This window comes from Xenopus laevis, chromosome 6S (genome assembly GCF_017654675.1).
Source record: "Xenopus laevis strain J_2021 chromosome 6S, Xenopus_laevis_v10.1, whole genome shotgun sequence".
NCBI classification, from domain to species: domain Eukaryota; kingdom Metazoa; phylum Chordata; class Amphibia; order Anura; family Pipidae; genus Xenopus; species Xenopus laevis.
This window is the reverse complement of record NC_054382.1, coordinates 89,235,288-89,259,146: the sequence shown is the minus strand read 5'-3', so window position 1 is coordinate 89,259,146 and position 23,859 is coordinate 89,235,288. Positions and strand designations below refer to the sequence as shown.

Genomic DNA, 23,859 nt, shown 5'->3' with positions numbered 1-23,859 from the left:
GTCTGGCAAAACCCAAGCAAGAACATATTTATGATTTTGTCTGAGCAATTGAATTTGTAGGCAGCATGATTCTTGGCCCACTAGTGATCACTACGTGGCTGATAGTTTAAGTTTAGCATGTGCAGCAAGTGTAGGTTTGGCATATGGCTCTGCAGCCCCAAAGTGTCCCTAAAACTGAACTTGTTATGAATGAGAATTGTTCCTGTCTATTTCGAGGAAGCATTAAACGTGTGTCTTACTGTGGTGTAGGCGGAGAGTTAAAGGATAACCCAATAAATGAATATGGCAAAAAATGCCATATTTTATACATTGAACTTATTGCAGCAGCCTAAAGTTTCAGCTTCTCAATAGCAGCAATGATTCAAACATCAAACTTGTCACAGGGGTCACCATCTTGGAAAGTGTCTGCGACACTCACATGCTCAGTGGACTCTGATCAATGTTGAGAAGCTAAATTTAGGGGTCGTCACAAATTATCCAGCAGAAAATTAGGTTTGTCTGTAACATAAGATCATACTACAGGGTTGATTATTAAATTCTTGTGCTAGTTGCATTGGTTCCTGTGCTGCCATGTATTAATTACTAATCAGCCTTATATTGTGACATTTATATTCTACTGTATGTGTACTATATATTTTGAATTGGTCCCTAAGCTCAGTAAGCAACATCAGCACAGAGCATGTGCAGTGAATCAGCAGAAAAGAAGATGGGGAGCTACAGGGACATCTTTGGAGGCACAGATATTTACTGCTAAAGGGCTATAGTTGCCTTGGGCTGGTATTAAAGCTCAAACCATACTGCAACATTTCTAGCCTACTTCTTTAGTTAAGCTTTACTTCTCCTTTAAGCAGAGCAAGAGTGTAACTTCATGCAGAGAGGGCATTTGGGTGCTTTGGGCCTGGATTAAGCTGTGCAAGTCTTATTTATGAAAGATTGGCTTTTAGTGGTTTAAAAGAACTGTTCAGGGTAAAAATAAAAACTCGATAAATAGGCTGTGCAAAATAAAAAATGTTTCTAATATAGTTAGGCAAAAATGTAATGTATAAAGGCTGGAGTGACTGGAGGTCTAACATAACAGAACATTACTTCCTGCTTGCAGCTCTCTTGGTTTGCACTGATTGGTTACCAGGCAGTAACCAATCAGTGTTTTGAGGGGGGGGCACATGGGTCAGGACTGAGCTGAGCTGAATGCTAAGGATCAATTACAAACTCACTGAACAGTTATGTCCCATGTGGCCCCCCTTAAAGTCGCTGACTAACTCAAAGTTAGAGAGCTGAAAAGCAGGAAGTAGTGTTCTGGCTATTATGTTAGACATCCAGTCACTCCAGCCTTTATACATTACATTTTGGCTAACTAACTATATTAGAAATATTTTTTATTTTGCACATACAATCTATTTACCCAGTTTTTATTTGTACACTGAACTGTTCCTTTAAGAGGTGTTTGAAACCGCAACTAAACTCACAAATTCTAAAACCACGATTGTAATTTAATTTATTCAAAGATCCAAATATAAAAAGTGCACTAGCACTGACATGGTCAATCTGGTTTGGGGTATAATCAGGGTTGAACTGGGCCAGCAGGACACCGGGAAAAAACCTGGTGTGGCTTAAGGGCCTGGACCCCTTCTCCCGATCTGCCGGGCCCACACATAAAACTATTTGCGACGCTGCGCACCAGCAGAAAATTTCTGTCGCCTGCCGATAATATCTCTGCGTGTATTGTCAAGTGTACGGTTTTCAGTGGGAGACTGTCACCAGCTTTATCAGACATAACTATCGTACGATTGCTGTCAGAGGTAGAACATTGGCTGATCTGTTCTTTAACTACTTTATTTGACCTGAATGGTAAGACTTTGATCTGAATGGTTAGTGGCTGGTCGGGAGATGGGAAAATGCGATCGTACGTTGATTTATACGATCGGATCTTTGCGTCTATGGCCAGCTTAAGGCATAGAGGAGGGGCAGACAATATTTGATTGACAGCTGAGATTTTTAAATGAGCTTACAACAGCTATGAATGCTTTAATAAAAAAATAGAAATTGGATTTCATGTTTAATTTAAAAAAGACTTTTATTATACAGATGTTTATGTCTGGGCGACAGGTCCACTTTAAGTAGGCATAAAAAAAATGGTTATTAAAGTAAAAAGTTACCAACCATCATGTTGTTGATGACAGAAGAAAGCCCATTTGGAGAAGCCAATTTACATTATATACAGTACCAGCCTATGACTGTCAACACAGGCTGAAATTCACAGTTCACATGTTTCCCTGCTATTTCAGCAGACAGCAAATATAGACTGCATTTCTAATTTCTTACCATGAAAGTAAAGAGTACTAGAAGAAAGCTAATCTTGCTTAGAAATTGTTATAATAAAGCTTGCTGTACAGTAAAGCCAAAGATGAGTTACATGCTTATTCTATTGATATTTTCATTGTCGCCAGCATGTTTGTTATGTCTTGGGGTATCTGTCGGGGCACAGAACACAATGGGACAATGTCAATAAAGGTTTCCTTTTTCCCTCTCATTGTTTGTGCTGTTTATCCTTGTGTGCAGTAGATCTGTGCCGAAATTACTCATGCTTCTAGAACAATAGATGAACTGGCTCAGTGTTATTAATAGATTTAGTGGGTGTCTGCATATCATTGTAATGCTTTTTGCTTCCCTCCACAAGTCACAGGGATCACAGACTTCAGATGCCCTCACAAGTCAACTGATTAAGGAACAATTCATTTTACATTTAGACGAGACAGTAATTCCTAACCACATAGGAGATGTTTTACAAGCATTTATACATCTTTATTCAGTAAACTTTACATTATTTAACTTTCCATGTGCTTTTAGGGAAAATTCGAATACTGGGTAATTCAGAGCATGTGTTATATTGTCCACACTATGAAATATATTGCTGGCAAAAAAACTCTGTTCTTAATTGGCCCTGATATCTAATTTTACACTTTTTATATACATGCTCAGGTTGTTTCTTCTTGGTGTGTGTAGCCTTGCACTTTCATTTCTTACAGTATTTTTATTCTTTGGATATTACACCGAAGAGAATTCATAATCTATTACTATAGTGTTCTGTAAACCATTTTTGGTTTCATAGGAAGCTACCAGGAGAAAGTTGGGGAATGTTAAATATATATGAACCCTTTTATCAAGAATGCTTGGGACCTAGGGTTTCCTGGATAACAGATCCGTAATTCGTCCCTTAAGTCTACTAGAAAATCATGGAACATTAAATAAACCCAATTGACTGTTTTTTCTTCTAATAAGGATTAATTATATTTTAGTTGGGATCAAGTACAAGGCACTGTTTTATTATTACAGAGAAAAAGGAAATTATTTTTAAACATTTGTATTATTTGGATAAAATGGAGTCTATGGGAGACGGTCTCTCTATAATTCAGAGCTTTCTGGATAACACATATATATAGTGGCTAATATATATGGTGCCTGGTTAGGCTGGGCCAAAAAGGGTCATTGTTTACAGTTAATTGTGTAAACACTTTATTGGAACCATACCATAGATCTCTGGTCTATTCTTACAAATTAGCAGTGGTATAGTATTGTGCAGTTCAGGCTAGAGCAAAGCCCTTTTACATATACATTACTTTTTATATGCCCCCTGTCCCCTTCTGTGACATCAGAGAGGGGTGGGAAAGTATACGTAATGACAACAGGTACAACAGGTCGGGATGGTTTCAGTTTGGAAAATGGAGGATTAGGGTTGGAAGTGGGCTGCTGACTTTTGTCGACCTGTGCATTACTATGGTGGTGCTAACGATAGAAAGCCAGTAGCACCTCCCAACTGAGGGACAGTCCCAATTATGACAGCTCAGTCTGCAGTCCTGGGCTTCTTACTGAAATGTCCCGACTTACTCTTTGATTACCTGCAATCGAGAAAAAGATACAAAGTTTCTGAATCTTAATTAAAATAAGAGCCTTTTTGGCAGAGAGCCCAGAACAGCCACCAGCTGCACTTGGATACGTTTGCAACAATTTAAGATAAGCAAAGATACAATTGTAACTATTTAAGATAAGCAGGTCTCTTGGGAGGACTATGAATAGCAGCTTAAAGGGCAATTCACTTTCATTAGCAAAATTGTTATAACACATAAAACATTGCACTAAAACACCCAGAAATTTGTTTAAACTTTCATAACCTGCCAAATTTTGTAAAATGGGCATGGTAACTGCCATAAATTTGCAGTGCTGCGCACGCACAACTTTTTGACCCTCTTTCCATTTTTCAAATGTTGATAGGTATGGCACCCCTATGTAGCCTGGGAAAAGCGGCCAGAAGGATGCTAATAAACCCTCGAATTCGACCTTCGAAGTTAAATCCTTCGACTTCGAAGGATTTAGCGTAAATCCTTCAATCGATCAAAGTAAAAATTGTTCGATCGAACATTAAAATCCTTTGAATCGAACGATTTTAAGCGATCGATCAAAGGATTTGTCTTCAATCAAAAAAAATGTAGAAAAGTGCTAGGGAAGGTGCCTCGGTAGGTTTAAACTACCGAAGTATGTAGTCGAAGTATTTTTTAAAGAGACACTACGACTATGGAGTGGTCGAATAGTCGAAGGTAGTAGTAGCCTATTCGATGGTCGAAGTACCCAAAAAAATACTTCGAAATTTGAAGTTTTTTTCATTCGAATCACTCGAGCTTAGTAAATGTGCCTCTGAATGTATGGGCTGTACTAGTCAGGATTTGGGGAAATTTTCAGTAAAGCAGCACAAAAAACAGCCTTGCTTTCATTTCTAGAGGTGTATAGCAAGTACCTGTTCTTGCCACAATATGTCCCCTTTAAAGATGAGCCCTATTGCATGATATTCAAATGTGTGTCTGTTCTCTTCTTATTCTGTGTTTTTATACTGTGCTTTGTCAGCTGGAAAGAACTAGCTGCCCAAAATATGACCTAGTTTCTCTGCCTGCACAGTTGGAGCACTGGCTTGTTTTTTTTAAAAAAAACTCCTTTCCTTTTTATGTTTGTTTTTCATAAATGGGTCATAAATATTTGCCTAAAAGGAATCAACCGCTTCTCTTAAAAGTATTACTTATCATATTAATCACATCATTAGTTTTAAGGAATGATTCGGGGATAACTTGATGATTTCTGAGATAAATTTTTATATCAGTACTAAGGGGCACAAATCACACCTCTCATTCATCCCACCTTCATTGGGGGTATAGCTGCACTTCACAAATCATGCTAGATTAGGAGTTGTAGCAGCGCTGTTCACTAAAACTCCTTTGCGCAGAATGGAGTTTACTTATTCTGACAAATTGTACTAGGAATCCTCATGCTACATGTGTCAATTCATTGCAAAGTTGCCTGACTGTCAGGAAAGTTTTAATACACTGCACTACAGGTGGAACAGCTGGGAAACCTTCTGGATTGCCCAGCTCCATCCACAGCATATGTGCTGCCCTTGGTTCTTTTGATCACTGCTAGAAATGAAGTCATGCAGCTCATTTACTCATTTTCCTTTGTAATCACATGAATAGATGCTCGCCTATTTTTACAGTAAATATTAATTTGGTTTTTCCGCAGAGAGATGGAATTTCATTAACGCCGCTGAATGAACAACCGCTTTAGTTTTCCAGGAAACAGTGCTGCTGTGTGATGAGCTATCAATGTGAGTCACACACCACAGCCACCAAAATTCACTGATTGTCTCACAAGATAATAAAACAAAGGGCCTTCATATAGAAATGAAAGTACAGAAGTGCACGTACAGTATCAGTTTGAACTGACTTGTTGGCTTGGCTGGCTCCTCTGTCTCTGAATACAAACTCTGGCTTTCAGTGTCACATTTAGGAGGCACTGGGGCTGTGTTTAAAGTGACACCTGGTGGCCAGTAAAGTAATAACCAATATTTTATCATTGTCATCTAATGGACATGAATATTCAAAAGTAACGCATATGAATATTGAAAAGGCAATTTTTATTTTGGATGGCCTTATCTATCAGTTAAATTGTTAAGCCAGAGAAAATGGAATTGGGTACTTGCAGATCAACTTTGCCTGAAGTTGCCTTTTTTCCCCCACCACTTTTGAGAAGGTGTTAAAACAAGTAGCCCTGTGTGTCATTATCATATCCTAACTTACAACATGGGTGTTACGTTTTTTTTTTTTTTTTAAATCTGGAAACAAGGCACCAAATTGGCCCAAAGCATTGGCCAACGTAGCACTGGGGTTTCCTGGGCCCACTGGGGCTGCAGTCTGAAGGGTCTCCCTTGAAACCCCAGGGGCCCTCCTCTTGGCTTCCATCTCCCCTCCTCACACAGCAATGCATACCCGGCCAGGACCCACTGGGTTTTTTCCCTGGTATAAAACCAAGTCTGACAATGACATTGTCCTCTAGGCTTGAATGCAAATGCTTGTATCATAACTGTTGTGTGATACTAGCCCACAACTACCTCACTAGGCTTTCTCAGTCTACTACAGTGGTCCCCAACCAGTAGCTCATGAGCAACATGTTGCTCACCAACCCCTTGGATGTTGCTCCCAGTGGCCTCAAAGCAGGTGCTTATTTTTGAATTCCAGGCTTGGAAGAAAGTTTTAATTGCATAAAAACTAAGTATAGTGCCAAGTAGAGTCTCCTGTAGGCTGCCAGTCAAATGGCAAATGGCCAATCACAGCCCTTATTTGGTACTGCAAAGGAATTTTTCATGTTTGTGTTGCTCCCCAACTCTTTTTATATTTGAATGTGGCCCAAGCGTAAAAAAGGTTGGGGACCCTTGGTCTACTACCTACTGATGTCCAAAAGAGATCTGGCTCTCGCACACCCTTGTAAGAGATAATAACAATGCTGTCTGGTGCACAATGGTAGAGGCACAATCTAGAAGTCAAACAATCCAGAGGCATGCAGAACTGATGCAAGCAAGGAACACCATGCACATCTATTGCGGAATAGCAGTGCAACGTTTGACGTCTACTACCTACTGACACCAATGACCCTTACAGGAGTTAGACAATGATAGGCTAAGAGTAGCTTCCTGTTTGCCAGCAGAACATGATACAATTAGCTGAAATGTTCTTTCTTTGAGGACTAGTTTGCCCAAGAAATAGCTAAAGCAAGGGTCTTAACCCCATTTGGCTGCGTTTGCCATAAGTTCAGAATGCATTTTCTCTGCATTAAAACTGCTGAGCTGACTTACTAATTCATGTAGCAAGCACAATTGTGTCCATATAACTGTTATTTACAATTGATTTTGCATTTATGCATGCTCACAATACTTGAACATTGCTTTATTAGGTGCATGATCACAAGGGATCCCTTGAATAAATACTTGCCTGGAGAAAGTATTACTTCCAGGGATTTTGTTGCATTTTGTGCCTACACATGCACCTGACCTGCACCTAATGAATTGCACACTAATGCCATTTCTGGTGCCATGAGCATTTTCCCACCGGAATAGATGCAATATGCACCCACACTGATTGTGGCAAATGCTAATGATTTACCAATACTTATTTGGATTTATTGATTGCAGTGAAACCTCATTTGCTGAAGACTGCTGATGTGCTGGATATAAAGCAGCACTATGCCAATTTTTCACTTTGGATTTAGTTAATAATTGAGCCTGTTATGGTATTCATCCTTTGTTGTCTGGTAGGTCTTAATACCTCTTTCTCCTGGCAGTGGAATGCTGGGCCTGTGCCTGTTAGGGGAAACACAAGATTGCTGCAGTAATGAATTTGTGACTGTGCCTGATGCAATAAAAAAAAAAAATAGTGCAAGATGCGCTTCTTTGTTCTGGGGTCATGCTATGGTGAGTGTGCTCTCACTATTTTTGGTGCAAAGCTGTTCTACCTACCAGGGCACACCGCTCCACTTCCCACCAGCTCGCTACTTACAAATCAAATGGAATTTGTCATGGGTAAATAAAAAAAAAACCTTCAGTGGTAATTATGTGTATTTAGGAACAATTTGTTCAGTACAATGTTTTTTTTCTCACTTTTAATGTTTCCTTCCTGAAGGTGCTTGCAGTTCCTCTGTGTTACAGAGTTATAGAGGATGTGTCTTGGGGCAGCTAAGTAAGGGTGAAGACATCCAGAGCTAATAATAGCAGCTACTTGTCACAGGTACAAAATAGACAATAGTGATCATTGGCTTTGCTAAGACACTACACGTGTTTTATCAGAGGCAATTCACAGTATTATCTATAGCAGGGTATTTTGTAGCCACAATAAGTAGCTGCTACTAGTAGCTCTGTGTGTCTTGGGGTCAGGGCACACGCTCAGATTGAGGGAGAATAGTTGCCCGGCGACAAATCTCCTTTTCTTCGGGGCGACTAATCTCCCCAAACTGCCTCCCGTTGGCTAGAATGTAAATCGCCAGCGGGATTGCATTCGGATCGCCCTCGTTTTCCGATAGTTGCCTGAAGTTTTCTCGTGAGGCAACTTCGGGCGACATCGGAAAACGAAGCGCTCTGAGTGCCATCTCGCCGGCGATTTACATTCTAGCTGGCGGGAGGCAGTTCGGGGAGATTCACTCAAATAACTGATTCCAGTACAAACAAAATCTAACAAAAGAAGTGCCTTTTGCACACATTCTGCATGTAGAGAGAGGATTTCCGGTGATTTTAATAAAATGAGCTCTAATACATCTTCTAGGACCCCCTATAAGTCATATTGTATCTAAGCTGGTTATTTACTAAACTCCGAATGCCAAAAACCTGAAAAATTTGTGGGGTTTTTTTTACTATAAAATCCGAATTTTTAGTGGAAAAAAAACACACACATTTTTGGGATTTATCATACCCCAAGGATGGAAAAAGTCCAAATCCGACAATCCGGCATTTCAGAACTGCCGAGGTTGCATATAAGTCAATGGGAGAATTCCTTCACAGGAAATTTGTGGGAAAATATATTGATATATAAGGGGAAAAAACCTATACGGATTTGGTCAGAGTATTTTTCAGAAATACAATTCGATTCATTTGATAAATGGGCCTCTTACTGTCAATAAATATCTGACACCCAACTGCTGCATGTAGAGAAAATGAAGAGAAACAGATGCTGAGAGAGGGATAGTGAAGATGAACTTGGTTATTTCAGAAACGGTACAGAATATTTAATTGATTGTATTTAGAAAATGTCTTATTTCAGTATGCTGAAGCTTATATTACATTTTCATTTAATAAACTTACATGAACTAAACCTGTACAAATGGGGGGAGGCATGGAAACGTTGCTATTTTAAAGCAAAACAAGTTGTGTATTTTATGAAACACTTTTCACTGAAATGTTTCCTGGAGAATTACAAAGCAATTTCACAGGAGGGGCCCTAACATGGCACTGATCCTGCGGCGTAGCAGTGACCAAGCAAGGCTGGCTTTGCACAAGAGAGAACAGAGTAGAAGTGTTCCCTTGGGCAGCTGTGACATCCACTCTTTTTTTCCCAAGGCAACGCTGGCTGTACCGAGCATGTGTAAGGAACTGGCAGCAGTTGGAGACTTTTGGCAGTGAGAGAGAGAGAGAGAGAGAGAGAGAGGGAGAGGAGGGCGGGTAAGGAGGGGTGGTGGCAACAAGCATCAGACAGAATCTTGACTAAAGTAGTGAGTAAAGTGTTTCGACTATGGCATGACGCACATTGTGCCTTGTAGCAGAAATGCGGAAGAATTAAAGGCCTCTCGCAGCAAGGGTCAACATCTCCCTGTGACAGGCAGAAGAGAGCACAGCGGAAAGCCATGCATTCGTGGGGAAGTGCTTTTGTGTCACCCTCTCAGCTTTTTTGTGCCGTGAGCTGTTAAAGCTGGAGTGGCTCGTTTAGAGCGATAGCAGCCAGGAAAATCAGGAGAAACATTGGCAGAGCTTCGCCGTGTTGTTTGGATGCTTAGAGATCTCAAGAAATTAAATGAGCCCATCCCTGCGGGAGCTGCTGCTTCTCACGTTTGTTTTAAGCATTTCTCCCTGGTAAATATTGCTTAAACAGCTGATGCTTTGCTCCAGACTGCCTGAGGATATGAGTCTGCATGTCTCTTATCTCTCTTTACAACACAAGCACTTTCCTGCCACAGAGCCTCTCACTCTCTCCTGACGTCAGATGATAATAAGCATTTTACAGGATTCTCTCTGAGCCCCTGGACTTGCCATTTTGCACCTGGGACCCACTGATAGCGGGGGGAATAGGAGGGTGGCAGAAAGCTTTCTCATAAGTGAGGACAAGACATTCATCATAAAAGTGCAACCTCCAAACTGAGCTGGGATGCTTTAAGCAGCGAGAAGTTTCGGGGGGTTTGGTTGCATACATGTCATTATCCACAGGAGCTGATTATGTCCAGTGATCGCTTCGACAACACAACAGTGAAAGACGCTGGACTAAAAGATCTGTTTCTGGTAAAAGGTATTCAAGTTCATGTGTGTGTGTGATTTTTAATGCTGTCAGTTTGTGCCTACAACTGTGCTCTCCATTGTCTGTATGGTGATTGTCTTTGTAGTCTAAGAAGCAAACTTGCCCTTTCACATGTGCTGTCAGTTCAGATCAGAAAGGAAATGAATAAATGTTCCTTTATGGGAAAGCTTAATATTCTGTGCCGGCTGCCAGAAAGTTCCCTAGCTCCAGATTTGATATATATCCCTCTTTTTACTCCGCTGTAGGGGTAAAGTGCCCATTTTTGTACCACTTGCAAATGCAGTTTATGAACAAAAACCGTCTTTAAGCTCCTTTAATTCTGAGCTGCTACTAAAACTGGTATGTGAATATAACTATAATATTGCTCTGGGGCATAAAGACCAAACTATCTAGATTAGACATGGGACCTGTGAGTCATGAAGCAGAGACAGACTTTAATTAGAGGGTTAAAAATGATCTAAACTTGAACTCTCTCCACTGGCCCCATTTATAGAGCACAATGCTCCCCTTATGTGCTGGGCTTGGATTCAGAACTCATGTGCGCTTGCTTCAGAAATTGCTTTGGACTTATTTCCGGGACCTCAGGTAATGCGAGGTTTACTGATGGTGAAACTCAGGTGCTGACATCACAGCGTCTACTGGCGTGAATGAGAAATGACATAAGCCACTCTAAAGGAGATTATTCAGTATTGTTTTGCTCAAACATTGCAGGCGTGTTGGCTGCAGAATGAGTTCTTGGCATGTGAGAGCTTTTCCAATATTTTGTGCAGAAAACAAGAGGTCATTGTACTTGTGGAGTATTCTTAAGCGAATCTAGTCTCATATTAACCACTTCACATTACTTGATGTCCGTCTTGTTTCCCAAACCAACTCTGCAGAGTATGTATAGAAAGTTTCCTGTAACTTGTACCCTTGCTACCAATCCACCCCCTCCACCCTCTGCTCGTTTGACAGCACTTTTATTAATGAACTGTAATTGACTGCTGCGGGGAACTTTGGTCTGGGTATTTTTATTACGTATTGTGGCTCATTCTTTCTCAGGGTGAGATTTAACAAAAATATTCTCATACTTCAATGGGATGGAACTGTTTGAAGTTTTAATAGTAATTCAGAAAGCAGATATGACAGCCTCTTCCCCCAAGCCCCAGAAGAAGTACTTTTGGCAGTGCTAGTGCCATTTTGTCCATGTCAACTCTGCGGTCTAGGAAAGACTGAGTGCACTGTACTTATTTTTTGTATGTCTGTCCGGAGTTGACAGATAAGAGAAGTGCTGAAGTCACATGCCATTATTTGGGGGGGGGGGGGAAGTTGTTTGTTTCCCCCCCTCTGTCTCCTTTTAACTGTGTGTCTTAAAGTGAAATCCTCACAAACTCTGCCCTATAGCTTTGATCGATTTAATGTATGCCTTATAAGCATGAACACATGTTAGATATTTTACTGCACTGTAGGTAAAAATAGTTGGCTGCTATCTTAATAGATCCAACGTTATTGCATAAGCTAAAAGCAGGGCTTGACCTGAAATGGAACCTGTGGCTGTCCGACAACTACTTCTGGCTTGACCAGCTGTTGTCGAACTGCAGCCCCCCTGGAACAGCAGGCAAAATATAATGGGGGAATTAGAACAAAAACATTGGATAGGTAAACTGTTCTACTGGCCATGCATGATTCTGCATAAATAATAAACAAATTGAAAGCCTGAACTTGTACCGAGATGTTGTTTCACTCACCACCCACATCCCCACTGTTTGCCGGTAATTTTTGTGTTGATAATTAAATAGTCTCAGAATGGAGGTAATTTTCTGCAGTGACAAAATTGCAAGCGTGGGATTTTTAGGTGATTTCATGTTCTCTTGTGAAAGTATTTAGGCTCTAAACTAGAAAATGCATGCCAGTTCTCAGCAGTTCTGCCACAGAACCAAAAGAATCTTGCTTCTGTTGCTCTACAATTCCTGAATGGGCCAGTGCCAGTTTGCAGGTTAGAATGACATGATCCACATCTATATCTCCACAATTGACAATCCTGCAACATGTTTGACTCTCCTCACAGATTTACAGTGAGTTACTTGGAAACATTTGGTATTGACTTTTACAACTATTTGTTTTTAACAGAAGCTCCATACAAGCCTATCCAGCATTGGATATGCCTCATTTCTAGAACCAAAATAGTTTTTTTAAAGGTTATGTTGACCATGTCACTCTTCACAATGAGCTAAAAGTCCAAGGTACAAGAGTTGGCCTTTTGGTTGGATAGAATATATGTTGGTGACACTCTTACATGGCTATACTGGTTGGAACCAACAGGCTGCTGAAACTATTTCCAATGAGACCACTGTGTAAATTGATTGAACTAATGATTGGGTGATTTGCCTGATATGTCACTGATAAGCCTAAACTCCCTACATTTTCCAATTGCGGACAGATAAAGTCGCCAGCTTATTGGCCAGTGTATGGGGGTCTCTGATGGGCTTTTGCGATCGATATCTGCCTGAAAAATGTCAGTTCGAGAAACACATTGGTTGATGTGGTCCTCCTAGGGCCCACCATCAGATCAGCCCGATATCACCCACTTAAGGTGGCAACCTTTGCCCATGTATGGCCACCTTTATGCAATTAGACTCAAACCCCAAGCCGCCAACCATTGTTAATTTAACAAAGAAAGGAATCATTCAAAATGTAACATAATGCTGCTATGGTTCAAGGCCAGGGAGCTCTTCTCAGTCTCAAAGTAGCGGTCACTTCTATTCTCTCTCTTACCCATAGAGAACCAATCAAAGATACTCTATTAGGTCATCTGTCCAACTCTTTGCTTAGCATTCAGTCTCTCTCCTTTCCTGATTACACAGGGCCACTCACATCTGTACAAAATGGAGGATTTATAATAATGGCTGTTACTATGTAATGAAACCATGTCAAGACTGCAGCTTCTGACAACAGATGCAATATAATGATGACACTAAAAATGAGTCCTTCAGTTGAGTAATTTGGGTCTCACCAAAATAGAAGCTTCCAAGTTTCCTGTACCCCTTTCCAAACTTTTTTTAACTTGTGCATTCAAGTTGAGACATTTTCCTCCAGTTACTGAATGTTCTATTAAGTTAGATATGTACTAATTGCATTCTGTGTGGGCAGCAAAGTTAAAGACTATACAAACTGTATGAGTTATTTCATCTTAATAACCAATTGTCATGGGGAATTATCAGGCATTCCTATATAACCTTTTCTGCCCCACTTAGTGAAAAGTAACTTCTTTTTACAACGTAGTACAGGTTCTCACTTTTTCTCACTATTTAAGTGTTTCCCTTTGAGATTGTTGATGAGTAAATGATCTCAAATATATTATTTCCTTTTCAATCTTAGTGACTCAGAGTAGCCAGCTTATCTAATGCTTCTATAATGTTCTCATATTTTGAAAGAATGTTCATGTGTATGGATGATTATTTGGGTTTGTTCTGAGATAAAAAGCAGCACCCCAAGCACTAATATTACCATAAATATGCTGATAAAGAAGTTGCAGTATCACATATGGCCACATATTTTACTAAAGAATTAAAGAAAAATAAAGTGAAACTGAATTGTACGTTTGTTCTGTGCCAGATCTTATTAGAACATTAGAATAAACAAAAGAGAAAAGAAGGTCATAGTGGTTACACAGAGAACAAACCTACAATTCAGTTTCACTTTATTTTTCTTTAATTCGTTAGTCAAATATGTGGCCATATGTCATACTGCAACTTCTTTATCAGTGTAATTATGGTAATATTAGTATCATGGGTTGCCTCTTACAGATTCGATCGCTGGTTCTTTATTCATAGAAATGTACAAAAAAGTAAGTCTTTAATACTTCCATGAACCATTTTGTTTATTTTTGGCAATTATATCTTTGTTGCTTGTAATGGCTTGGTTTTTTCTTGGTTTGTATTAAGTACTAGGGCTTAAATAAAAACCAAAGTAAACAATCTCTGTGAGGACAGTAGCTAATAACAACCACTATAATAACAAGCGATTTATTGCTATTGATTTCTATACCAGTGTAAATTAGTCAGTGCAGAGTAAGCACAGTGGAGTAGGGATGGTCGAATTTGATCTGTTTTGCGTCGACAAAATTTGCCGCCGTGAAAATTTGCCGAAATGCATTAAAATCTATGGGTGAATTTTTTTGCGGCACAACATGTTTTTTTCTCCCATTGAAATCTAAGGGCGTAATTTCTGCAGTGAAACTTGGCGAAAATATTCGCTCATCCCTACAGCAGAGCTCCTGGGCGCCATCTTCTTCTGGTCCTCTTCCCTTCGGCAATTACCGGCACTTTTGGAGCATGTGCTGTTGCTACGAACCAGTAGACTGCTCCAACTGCGCATGCACCAATAAAGTGCTCACTTACATAAGAAGACGAAGCAGGGAGGGGGGACTATCTAGGGCTCTAAGTAGGGGCTTTTCTTATTGGGGGGGGCTTTGGTTCTACTTTAAATTTAAATGTATGGAACTATTGGTCTAATAAAAGTTTCCTTTTAAAGACTCTGTCTGTTGGAACAGTTGGGAAGTGTATGTGATTTAATCTACAGTGACAAATGTGAAATGTATTGTCCTTGCTAAAATTCGAGGTACACTACAGAATTTGTTCCTTTGCTGACAGGCAGAAATGATAGAATAATTTTGACTACCTTCTCGTTACCATATATTCCATTCATTTTCATTCTGGATGTAAGAAAGGAAAGGATTGTAACTGTACAGAGGAATGAGTGACAAATTGAGCCAAGATGAAGATGTAGATAAATCCATTAAATGATTCCAACACTGCATGTGGCAGCATGAACTGTGCAGAAGATGACAGATTGTGTATTTCAGCTTGTCTGTGAAATGTCCTTCTCGGCCGGGGCTTGAGGTTACATGACAATTTAAAAGTCTAGTTTCCTTAAATAGACAGTAAATCAGAAGAAGAATTGGGATGCCACAATTACTTGCTCAAATGTATGCCCGATGTTGTAAATCTGGGGAAAAAGTATATGTGACATTTATATAGACTGAAGGAAAAAGTGTAAGTATGCTCCCTTAGTGCTCATTTAAGGAGTATTCCTTCTATGGGTCTGGCTGCTCTCTTCAGCTTGGACAAAAAAGCTGGTGTGAGGTTCAATGTTATGGGATGTATTTGGGACAGGAAGAGAATGCCCATGTGCCTCCCACTGCCCCCCTCAAAAATCTAACTTGGTGTTTGTGGTCCACTGCTGCAGTTATTTAAAGCAGGAGACAGTGTGCATAATGCAAAAAAATGGTAGATTGCACATTTTTTTGCTCTTTATGCAATACCTTCCTGCTCTTATAAGTGCAAACAGTAGTGCATGTTGCAGTTTATTCACCTAGCGCAAGAAGGAAGTACAACTAGATGTAGAGCACTATATTTGCAGCATGCAGACGGCACAGGGTACGCTGTTGTAGATTTTAGACCAGCCAAATCAATGCAGAGGTTAGGACCTTAAGAGACGCATAAATACAGCGTTATCACAAAAAACAAAATTAAATATAAATCCTGTTACTATGTAGTAAGCAGATATCTTGAAATATTATAACTAAATAATGTATTTTCATTATGATTAGTCTTTCTGAATAAGCAGTAGCAAGCAGCAGTGGTCAAAAGGCCATCATTAATGTAATAAGTACACTGCACACCCGAAATCTACTCACTCTGCAGTAGTGGTGCTGGTCCTCCGTTGACCCAGCACGGTCCCTTAGCAACAGCATGATGAAGGTAGGTTGTACTCCCCCGAAACGTTGATGTTGGTGATGATATAAATCAGTAAAGAAGGAGCACTTTCCGTGAACAAAAAGTTGCTGTTGCAAAAGGCCACCTTTGCCTTATTGTTTGCTGGCTGCAGTTGTTGCAGTATCTTTATGAAAATGGTTTCTGGTACAAATGTGAGTTAATCACTCACCAACCTACCTTTTAAGTGTTTATTTAGTCATCCAAGATTCAAAGATAGTATAGATCATTTCATTATTAAGGCAATAGTTTCTTAAGAAACATATGAGTAACTGCATTTGCTTTTGTCTCATTGTCTGCAAATCCTATGTAGCAAAATGGGCAGGCTCACATACTGCTAGTCCATGACTTCATTGCATACATCTTTGACATTTCTTGTGGCTTTTCAGTGGCTGCATGCTCCGTGGCAGGCAACTAATGCTTTCAAATTGAGCTTATACTTCATTTGACTGCTCTCCTAAGGACAGCCTCAGAGTCCAAAAGCCCTTCCTTGTCTATGGCAGGCCGTGCCAGTGACATTTTGCCATTGTATTCAGTGGTATGCAGAAACAGATAAGGGAAAGTGTTTTGACTGTTGCCTGGACTGGCACTTTGAAAACTCTTGACAAGGGGCTGCTGTAAGCTGCCATAGATCTATGCTCTATATTCACCCTGTGTGGCCTGTGTGGGGCTATTTGGGCTTTTGTGTAGTTGAAATGCCAGAGCCTGTTGTGAGTCTCTCCAGCAGGGGGACAATGCTAAGCATGATGAATAGGGTTAATACTAAAGTAGCTAATACTAAAGTAGCTAGTAGCTAATACAATGAAACTGTTATCCAAATACAAAAAAAGATATTTTTTTAAACAGTTAATTAAATGGTTGGTTTTAAAATTGGGAAATGATTTAAATGAATGTGTACCTTTATGGAAGCGGGGGAGAGCATTATAGCTAGAGGGCAGTATGTTGAACATATCTAGTATAAGAACTCATACCAGAATATCATATAAAAGAATGTCTACAAGTACAACAAAAGCCGTACACAACACACATTAATCATTATACTTGAGTGTGGTTCATAGGTAAAAAGGTTTGGGGACCTCTGCTATAGGATATGGTGTGCCTGGATATAATGACAATAAAAGATTTTCTATACATTTAAATCTAACGTTCTGTCATCCTTCCCTTGTACAGATTGTGTTTTTTGTAGAGGTAGGCATGCACATTGAGTAGGGCAATAAGGCACACATGTACATAATATATAATAGATAATATATAATCTGTACAGTAGTTGATTTGTACTCACCAAAGTGATAAATGGCAAATGTCATTAATGATGCTCAGAACTACGGAGTGAAAATCTTTCCCCTATAAAATGGGAATTTGTTGGTACAGAAATAATAGGGAAACAAAGTACATTGTGGGCTAAACATTTTCACTTTGAACCTAAAGTACCAAGCCTAAAAGCACACAAACACATTTCATTATAAGAAATCCCATTCCAACTTTATTGAGATTCATATTTATTCTGGATAAGATAAGGAGATAAAGTCAAGGGGATCAAATACAGGGGAATCTGTGTTTAAAGGTGATGGCACAAATACTGATTTGTCTTGCAAGAAATCTGCTCTACCGGCGACTGACAAATTTCATTAAATACCTTTTGCATCAGAACAATGAGGATCAGTGCAGGTAAACCACATTATTTAGGTAATCGTGTAGATTTCCTTCCATGGCAATTGAATTGATGTGTTTTACCTGTTACAATCTTCATTGTCTGGGTGAGATTTTTCACCAGTGGGTAGAGCAGATATCCAACAGGTAACAAATCATCATGTTTGCTGTCACCCTACAAAAAGCCAAATTCACTGGGGAGTGCCAATATACAATAAAATAGGCACCTCCTGTCAATTCAATTGCTCTTTGTTCTCCCTGTGCCAGTGCGCCTTTTAGGAAAAAATTAGACAATGGGGCGGAAAAAAATCCAGCGCTGTGCCGCCATATTACTTATCTTTCCCAGGCAGCTCTTGGCAGAATTTTCACATTTTACTTTCAGGCAAATGGGTTCAGCTTCAGATTGATCTGGATCAAGGGACACCTGTGAAAGGTATGGTAGTAAAACAAAACAGAGGCGCCAAAAGGATAAAAATAGCTAAAAGCACTTAAAAACCCAATGGGTAATTCAGAGGAGGTAGTAATAAACTTACCTCCTCCAAGCAGACACCAACAAAAGTGGTAATTTTCAATAGTAGTTTATTCACAAAACTGTATTGCAACGCGTTTCGCAGGCATTTCCTGCTTCATCAGGCAATATGGAGCGGGAGCAAAAACCAACAGTGTCTTTGTATAAACACACCAGGCGCCCTGTGAAAGGTAAATAAAATGTAGGCACAGCACTTCATTCTCTTTTTTCTAAAGGGAGAACTGACTCTTTTTTCTAAAGGGAGAACTGACTCTGGGAAAAATAGCTCATGAATGCACATGAAAGGGTACAACCTCTCCAGTGAATCTGGGGTTTGTACATTGTAACTGTGGTGTTTATGCAAATGGCCTGTAGATGTCACTGTGCTCATACTTATACTCTGCATACTTCCTGGTAGCTTAAAAATGAAAGTTACTGTTGTGTAATGGCTGCATGAGAGCCTGCTAATAAAATACTCTACTCATCCTTGGCTACCCAAAACACAACAGTAGTTTTCTTAGTAAAGGGGATCCCATAACTGTATGACAAAACCAATATTTGTATGTATATTTTTATGTAGGTCCAGGGTGCAACCTCCTACTGCAAACAGATTTCTGAAAATATTGCAGAATGGTGTACTAATGTTTCCCATTAGTACAATACGTTTCCTATTAACCAAATATTTATTGTTTCAGATATGCTTCAAAAAGCAAGGTTCTGTTTATAGACTTAAAAAGGAAACATGGTTTATTTGTTAGTCTGAATGCCTATTAAGACATTTTATTCTTTCCTTACAGCTGAACTGGAGTTTGTCCAGATCATCATCATAATTGTGGTTATAACAGTAATGGTGGTAGTGATTATCTGCCTTCTTAATCATTACAAACTCTCTTCATGGTCCTTCATTAACCGCCAAAGCCAAAGTAGAAGACAGGAAGAAGTCTTGCAGCCGGTGAGTTACTTACACTATTACATATTGTTTTCCCATTAGGAACCACTAGAAACCTCTGCAAATCAGTGATGTGATGTGATGTAAAACCCGACCCGCACCGACCCTAACCCGCCCTTCATGAGCATGCGCCTGCCCGACCATGACTTCCGGTTTCCTTTTATAGGCACGCACCTATAAAAAAAGGAAGCCGGAAGTCGAAAGCCAGCAGTGCAAGGTGGAGGGCGGGGAGAGCAAGAAGAAAAGCTCAGGCCGGAACCGAGGTCGGCCCAAACCTGCCCAACCTGCGGGTATCAGGCCGGCTCACACATTATTCCTGCAAATATACTAAAGGCTGCTGAACTTTTAAGGGATGAACCATGCCTCATGCTGCTGTTTAAAACGCAGTGTACATTTACGGAAAACAGAAATATTGTCATACAGGTATGGGGTCCTTTATCCAGAAAACCATTATCCAGAGAGCTCTAAATTTTGTGAAGGCCATCTCATATTTGCTCAATTTTATGCAAATAATTATGCAAATAATTTAGTATTTTTATGTAAAAAAACTATAAAATAGGTGTTATATTTGGCCTTGCCTGCTGTAGAAATAAAGGAGCGTAACTAGGTCAAGCAATGGAAAGTTTAACGGAAATTGTATAATGTATTAATTGTGATGTCACACCATGTCAGTTACATGGTTATTTTGCAGAAGACTTTATATTTTGTTTTGATATACAATTATAACTCCCTTCCTAAGTAACAATTGTATTTATTTAAACGTATTAAAGGGGAACTCCGGCTTCCAAACCAAAATTTGATAAAGAGGCCCACATAACACAGAAACCCATAATATATCCATCACAGTTACCTGTTTCTTCAAAAAGTATGAATAAATGCCATTTCCTATGCTGAAACCCAGCTGTTTAACAGTTCTTCTCTTTCTGCATCATTTCAAATCCTGGCAGGGAAGGAGGGACTAAACAATGTTGTAACAAATTGTAACAACTTCTCCACAGCTTACAGACAGCATGCAGGAACTACATAACCCACAATGCCTTGCACTGTGATGTTTCATTCCTTATTGAAATCATGTTTGTAGGGAATTGTGGGGTTTGGATGATGCAGGCTAGGACAGATGGCAAGGACAGATGGCTGCTAAAACAAAGTAACAGTAGTCAGCCTGCTCAGCAAAGTAGTCAGAGAGATCAGCAGAGGCTTAGGGAACTGTTCCAAACCATTAAAAATCATGAAAAGTCTGCATATTTTTTAATTGATGTATATTGCAAAGTTGCTTGAAAATATGTTTACTTTTCAAAAAGCTTACAGTAAGTTATGTTTTTGTGGCGTTCCCTTTTAATGATCTAGTGATCTCTAGTGGCCAAGAACGTATAACAAATGTAATTGAACCTCTGGGTAATAGTGACCATAATGTTGTCTCATTTATTGTTTGGGGGCAACAAAGACTGAATTTCACAAAAGCAAATTTTGGCTATTTAAGGGCAGTTTGTTTTCTGCTACAAACAAAGAACATAAATGGTTGTCATCTAAAATGGCCAATGATAAACTATAACTGTTCCCAATTCATTCCTTTAAGAAGTAATTGTAAGACCATCCTAAGTGGCTCAATTCAGAAGTAAATAAGTTAATAGGAAAGAAGAGGAATGCATTTAAAAAACAAAAGTCAGATGCTGTGTTTAATGAATATAAGCACTATAACAAATTTTGTAAAAGAATAAAGCAGAAGGCAATGAGAAAAAATGAGAAACACATTGTGGCAGAGGTTAAGACAAACCCCAAAAAGAGTTTTAATTATATTAACATTAAATAGATGCAGGTTGAGAGTGTGGCTTCATGAAATAATGGAAATAATGTGGTTATAAACTATACAAACAATTCAAATTGGTTCTTATCTTATAATTTTTTATATCATATGCTTTTTAAATCTACCTGTGAAATTTAACTTATTACACATAAATTATGTGTAAATAAAATCACACATTCTGTATTCAGAATACAGAGAAATAGACCATAAACATATTTTTTTATATGCAAGAAAATACAGCTGATTTGGAAAGTTCCATATTCTCGAGTACACCAATAAAAAACATTTTTAGTTGTATGGAGATTCCAAAGGTGTGTAGACCAAACACCTGCCTATAATACCTGATTAAGAAAGCACTGCAGCAGAAATAAGCAAACTCTAGACTGCAGCACTTTTTGGAAAGAACATGAATTTATGAGTCATCACTCATCTACCAATCTGCAAATATCCTATGAATTTAGCAGTTTTAACATACATTCCGAAAAATCTACCTTTCCACTGAATTGTATCCTGTTCTTGTTCTTGTTTATATAGATACAATTTTGTAAATGTAAAATGTCATGGTTGTTTTGAATTATTTGATGTCCAATATACATAAGATTTCCAAACCTTGTGACGTGCAGAGACCCAAAAATGAAAATGGCGAATATGAATTTTCATGGTTGACATTTCAGTGCCATTATAAAAATAAGTAATACAGGTATGGGACCTGTTATCCAGAATGCTCGGGACCTGGGGTTTTCTGGACAAGGGATCTTTCTTTATTTTGGATCTCCATACCTTAAGTCTACTAAAACATCAATTAAACATTAATTAAACCCAAAAGGATTGTTTTGCATCCAGTAAGGATTAATTATATCTTAGTTGGGAAGAAGTACAAGGTACTGTTTCCTTGCTCCAAGGAAAAAGAAAATCTGAATTATTTTATTATAATGGAGTCTACAGGAGATAGCCATTCCGTAATTCGGAGCTTTCTGAATAATGGGTTTCCGGATAACGGATCCCTGACCCAAGAAAACCAATAAAATTTTACCAAAACACATTTTTTTATAATGTATAATAAAATATACATAGTAACAATCAGTAAATGTGAGTGTCTTTTTACTTCAAACTAGCAATTTGCAAATCATTGCTAAAGTCAGTGGTCTTCCAAAAATCAACTCAAAACAAGCACCTTTACTGTTTTTGGATTCAAAGAATGATCATAACACTGTGCAGCAGGTAGAAAAATAGTGCACACAACTTTTATGGGCAAAAATAAGTATTCAAAAACAAGGCAGAATGCAATAAGACTAATCAAATCAATAAAAAAGTAATCACACGGTAAGACTGTTGTTTAAAATCTTAGTTCCACTAGTGTTACTGCGCAACTATAGAACTTGTAATTAAAGTTTTGAACAACAAGCAAAAGTGACTAAGCGTAGCTATTAATTCCAAAGTCTTATAAACTGATACCTTTGAAATGGTTGTTAATGAAAGTCTAATTAACATGAAGGTGGTTATTTATTAAAATCCAAATTGATCTCATTATTTTCTGAAATATACTCCAACCAAATCCACATGGGTTATTTCCCTTTATTTACTTTATAAATACATTTTTCCCGAAAAATTCCAGTGTGGGAAAAAATGTGAAAAAATTTAGAAAATTGTACGAAAATTAAAGTCGTACGAATTTTCCTCCCCAAAAATTCAGATTTTTTCACATTTTTGCTGGAAAACCATGAAATCTTCAGATTTTTGCATGAAACCCAGCTCAGATCAAGATATTTTCGGGACATCTCCCATGGACTTATATACAACCTTTGAGGGGGTTTTTTTTTACTAAATTTATTTAATAAATAACCTCCAAATTGTTACATTCCTCTTCATGATTTCTAGACTGAATCTGCTAAGAACTAAGGCTGATTGGGTGCATTTTGTAATAACAGGTGGGAAGGTGCACTTCACATCTTTCTCCAATGGCCTCATTTCTGTACTTTTCAGTCATATCAATAGTTACCATTCTACTAGGCATAGGCAGTTCACTGCATCATTAACTGTAGTGTATGCTTGTGAATGGCGCATTGTGTATTACTATATAAACAACCATTGCTAAATGCGCATACATTACAGCATTTGCAAATGAGCTGGGTAAGGTCATGTCCTTAAAATCATGTGTAATGAAACCGATCCAACAGTATTTTCAGCTCTTATGAGCTGAAATCCTACCCTGCAAAGCACATATTCATTATTTTTCGGTTGGGCCTGAGGTCCTAGGAATTCCCTTTATCTACTGAGCTCAACTAATCCACATGGATTTTCTGAGAATGCCCCTGTAGGCTGCGATAAGATGTGCAGAATAAGAAAGTGATGCCAGGCTTGTCTCATATTTACCTCAGCTTACCCAAAATATCTGCTTGTTACAACTTTTTGTGAAGTTGATTGAAGAGTTTCCTTTGTCTTATTCTGACAGTATAATGAGCAATTGGCAATCTTCTCTTGACAGTACACTTCCAGAGCTGCTCCTGGCACTGAGGTTTTATTTTGCCGCTCTATGATGGGAGCCATGTGTCACACAGCTGAGGGAAGAGCTTGCATTGCACTATGGGCTTAAGGCAAGGAATAGCTGCAAGAGCCAGTCAGCTTTCATTAGGCTGCTTAGTTGCCATAGGGCTCCATTTCTGGTGGAAGGTCTTTCTGTCTTTTTTTCAAATACACCAGCCATTTCGGGAGAAATCATTTAAATCATAGAATAAATATTTAAAGCTTCTCCCTAAATGTCTTATTTTTGTGGATTAAAACAACATTTCATTACCATATTAACGGCTTTATTTTGCTTTGCTCTG

General features: G+C 38.9%; 1 protein-coding gene across 7 annotated transcripts in view; it reads left to right on the top strand.

Moving 5' to 3' along the window:
• The window catches only part of ldlrad4.S (low density lipoprotein receptor class A domain containing 4 S homeolog), a 281,004-nt gene that overhangs the window by 240,847 nt on the left and 16,298 nt on the right, over nucleotides 1–23,859 (top strand). For 4 of the 7 annotated variants that reach the window (XM_041567786.1, XM_041567785.1, XM_041567787.1 and 1 more), the window contains one exon: nucleotides 19,079–19,233. In XM_041567786.1, coding sequence (XP_041423720.1) covers nucleotides 19,079–19,233 — 155 coding nt within the window. Of the gene's footprint in view, nucleotides 1–9,532; nucleotides 10,362–19,078; nucleotides 19,234–23,859 lie in introns of those variants that run through there. The other 3 variants (XM_018223625.2, XM_018223624.2, XM_041567788.1) reach the window with 3 other exon arrangements.